At 49.7% G+C, this 3,972-nt stretch overlaps 2 protein-coding genes across 2 annotated transcripts, besides 1 other annotated feature; both read right to left on the bottom strand.

The window, feature by feature from the left end:
- TraAM80_00989 (uncharacterized protein) lies at positions 1-550 on the bottom strand (the record flags this gene model as incomplete). Its single annotated transcript, XM_029378046.1, has 1 exon — positions 1-550. A coding segment is annotated over one exon (550 nt), but the record flags the coding sequence as incomplete, so codon positions are not given.
- Positions 551-3,320: 2,770 nt separating this feature from the next.
- Positions 3,321-3,351: a microsatellite.
- A 155-nt stretch (positions 3,352-3,506) lies between these two features.
- On the bottom strand, positions 3,507-3,971 carry TraAM80_00988 (large subunit ribosomal protein L9e; the record flags this gene model as incomplete). Its single annotated transcript, XM_029378045.1, has 1 exon — positions 3,507-3,971. A coding segment is annotated over one exon (465 nt), but the record flags the coding sequence as incomplete, so codon positions are not given.
- Between the last annotated feature and the right edge of the window lies 1 nt (position 3,972).

Genomic DNA, 3,972 nt, shown 5'->3' with positions numbered 1-3,972 from the left:
GGAGGATAACATATATGTATATTATTGACACAGACAAGTAGGACGTAGAAAGGAGAAGCTTGACTCTAACAAAAAAAAAAAAAACGAATCGTCTCGGCGCCACACGGTGGTCGTAGTGGTGCTTCATCCACCTCTGCACCAGGTCAAGGTCCAGTTCGATGTGCTGTACCTCGTGGTCAATAAGTTCGGGGTCAAGTGGTGAGGGAAAGAGATGAATTAGGCAGCTGCCGTACCGATTTCCCCCATCAAACTGGTGGTCCACCACGTAATGCTTTGGTTTTGCTACCAACGCCAAAATCGCCAAACGTAATTTGATAAACTCAAACAAACAAGGCTCAAGGTGCGATAGGGGCTCCTTGGGGTCACTCGTGGCATTGGCCAAGCGACCACGTGCAATGCCGCGGTGTACAGTCACCTCACATAACAAGTACTGTGTAGCTGTCCGAAGCTGTGGTGTACAAATACAGTCAATGGAGTATCCAAAATCGTAATGGGGGGGATACACAATAGTGGGATCATACGATTGCGTGCTGTACATGCTCATCCCCATTGCCTGAGCCACCTTTGCGATACCGAGCGTGTAACGTCGCTCTATACCCGAGTAATCCACCCCCCTCAGGCATACGCAAGGGCCTATTGCATAATAATTGAGCCGCAAACAACTTTATTTTACGCATGAGAAACAGTTCCGCTGCCACCTTCAGCTCAGAGCTACCTGTCTTGATGCAAACATACTTGACACGTTCATCATCACTCAGCTCACGAGGAAAGTAATGCGTATAAATGATATCACTGATGGTCGAAACATAGCGTCCATCAATCGTTATTTCTCGCTTGTATGGGAACCATCGCACCAAGCTTTCGGTCCGGGGGCAAGATGCCTCAAGATAACCGTGAATGTGTCGTGGAATGCTTTGCGCACTGAGTGTCTTGCCCGTTCGCCTCATCATACGCTTCCAGTACCGCGTAAGGGGGTTGTGTTCAAAAACGGGGTTGTCTCACATGGACATGCGGCACCCCCGTGACGTGCGCATGTGTGTTCCCTCGTCACTCTCCTAAACGTCCTCGCCCTTTCCTTCACACCAAACCCCCTGTGTATATAACACTGGAGAGGATGTGTTAAAAGAGGAAGTAAAAAAGAGGAAGAGAAAAACAAACAAGAAAAAAAGAACTGACTTCACATGTACACTTATGTTTTGTGCGCAATAAATTAGCAAAGGCTAAAGGGGGAAAAGGGCGGGAAGTGTATTCATCAAAAGCAACGCCTCTTCCAGCGCTCAGTTGAGCAATAAACTCCCCCTTTGCAGAATGCATTCAGGAGTATCACTGCACTGGTAGTGTAGTGCCTGTCACGTCCCGGTTTCACGTTTCTGGCAATCTCCCTCACATATTTGACTGTGTCCAAAGTTTACGCAGTTACAGATGCAACTGAGCATTCTTTTTTCGCAGCCATGACACACCTCCACGCAGACGGAGTCCCCCGCCACAAGGATCTTGCCAGACGCAACAAAACTCTTCAGCGGCACTAGGCAAACGCTATGGTGATCCTCCTCCTCAACGAGATCCCAGAAACTTCTCTGTGGTGTCTTCGAAAACAAAGCTCACGTATCTTCCAATTGTGTCGTTTGGCGCCGTCATTTCTATTTGCTTCTCCAGCAGCAACAATGAATCCTCCTCAACGTTGTTTGGCTTTGCACCGTGCCGCAGCGGGCACAGTGTGCTCCAGAAAAGACATCGCCTCCTCATGCTGCAATAGCACACGAGTACCATTCTCGTCGTTGTCCACCAACGAGGGTAAGGCAAACATGTATGCAACATCAGGCGAATGCCCCGAGCCATTCAACGCACACTCCGTCACAAGCACAAGACAATCCAATTCTTTTCGCCGCGTCAGTGAAAAGTTGTTGTCTACGACGTCCAAAAAATTCCAGGTTATTCACGCCTTGACCCACATAACACAAAAACAAAAACAAAAAACACGTCCCCAATGAGGCAGCAAAAGGTCTTCTTCGAGGCCCCTTTCAACTCCAGAATTGTGTGTGCCACGGCAGACGCCTCACCAGGAAACGGCCCTTGCGATGCCTGGTGCAGTGGCGCAAACACATGAACGGACCATCCAACGATCTTCTTGGCATCAAAAAGGTCAGACTGGCACCCATCCAAGAGTGGCTACAGTGCCGTTCTAAAGGCTAGGCGGGCGTAACTGACTCCAGGTTTGGCAGTAAGCACCGCAATGATTTTATCAGCAACAAACCTGGTTCGAAGAAAGCCACCCATTCGCCAAAAAGCAGGAATGGACGATGCCGCAGCTACGCAGTGGATCCCTCACATGATTGATCCAAAATTCCAAATAACATTTTAGTAGCTCACACACAACACACACATCCTCACAAATCGATAACAACATGCGTGCAACAAACCGCCACTGACAGTCATTCTCTGACAGCAAGAGTGAGACATCAGCGTGGTTACGAAGGTCATCATCCGGTATTGCAGAAGCGCCAAAAACGTGTGTCCCCGCATTTCTTCCCCAGCGCGCAGATGCTCGCAACACGTACTGAGTGAATTGCACCTCTCGGCCGTATCACGTGAGTCACGCACCATGGGAAGAAGACGGGTTGTTGCATTCTCAAAACAAAAACAAAAACTCGATAAATATGCTTGCCTCTGCGCAACCAGAGATAAAATCATACACGTTGGCATTCTCTCTCCGGGTAGGATTAACCACAACGCGTAAGTAGCAAAGTAGAGTTTCCTTTACCATCCCTCCTCCGCTCCACAACGTAGCCCAGCGTGGCCAGTGGTAACATCACATCCACGCGCCCAATGTCCCCCTTCCTGGCGATAAACAGACAACTGTCTGCTATGATTACAGCCACTTCCAGAAACTGATCCTGGCCCATAAGGGCGAGGCTCGAATAGTGTGCATTGCGCAGGCGTACAGGTGGCACAGTAGATGCATCCCCGGCTGTATTTGTTTACGTAAAAAAAAAAAAAACAAGTCGATGGGAGTTCCATATATCTCGCGCCCGCTTAGAAAAAAGCATACTTTAGGCTTCCCCCATGCCATCGCGTGAGGTGCTTTGGAATAGAGGGTCTTTTTCCCCCCATTCCTCTTGACGCTGCGGGTTTCCGTCACCGGCTTCCATCAGCCATAACGGTGGCAGTTATGAGGGAGAAGCTGCCTTGTCACAAACTCACTCACACTCGCACAAGGAGTGAAAAGTTGTGTGAGTGAGATGCTCCAAGCCGCAAGCACCCCTCTCAAGACATCACCGCCAGGACCAGCAGTAGCAGAAGTAGTACCCTAATGCATGCGCAAATAAAAAAAAAAAGAGAAAAAAGAAGAAATGCTTATCATCACTCTCCACCGCGACAGGAAGCGACAACCGGCAAAAGTAGCAACGCCTCAAAAACACGGCGAAAACCAGCAAACAGAACACGGAAGTTAGGCTACACCAAGGTGAGAAAACGAAAAACGAAAAACAATCTGGCCAAAAGGGATCCTACTCCTCCGCCTCGACGTTGGTCTTGGTCTGCACGTAGATACCGTCCAGGAACTTACGGATATCCTTCTTCTTCACCAGGCAAAGCTGATGCATCACGGCGGCCTCGCGCGAGACTTCCTCCAGGTCATTGCCCTCCAGCACAAGTTCGTCCTTCACAATGGAGGGGTCTGTGCGGTAGACCTTGACGCTATCGGATATGAGCTGCCGGCGAACACGTTTCTCCCCAAGGAAGTTGCGGATCTCCACAAGCTGATTCTCCACAGAGACGGAGATGGGAAAGTGCGCGTAGGCAAATCGAATCTTGAAGCGGAAGCCCTTTGTCACACCCGTGAACATGTTGCGCACGTGCGACAGTGCCGTGTTGATGGTGGAGTTATTGATCTTTGTGCCAAACCAACGGACGGCGGTGAAGGTGCGGAACTTCTTGTTCACACGGAAGTCCAGCTGCAGGTGACGGAGGTCC

Source organism: Trypanosoma rangeli, assembly GCF_003719475.1.
Source record: "Trypanosoma rangeli strain AM80 chromosome Unknown Tra_15.4_contig_00018, whole genome shotgun sequence".
In the NCBI taxonomy this organism is placed as follows: domain Eukaryota; phylum Euglenozoa; class Kinetoplastea; order Trypanosomatida; family Trypanosomatidae; genus Trypanosoma; species Trypanosoma rangeli.
Note: the sequence above shows the minus strand (reverse complement) of the source record. Positions and strands in the feature narration are given on the sequence as shown.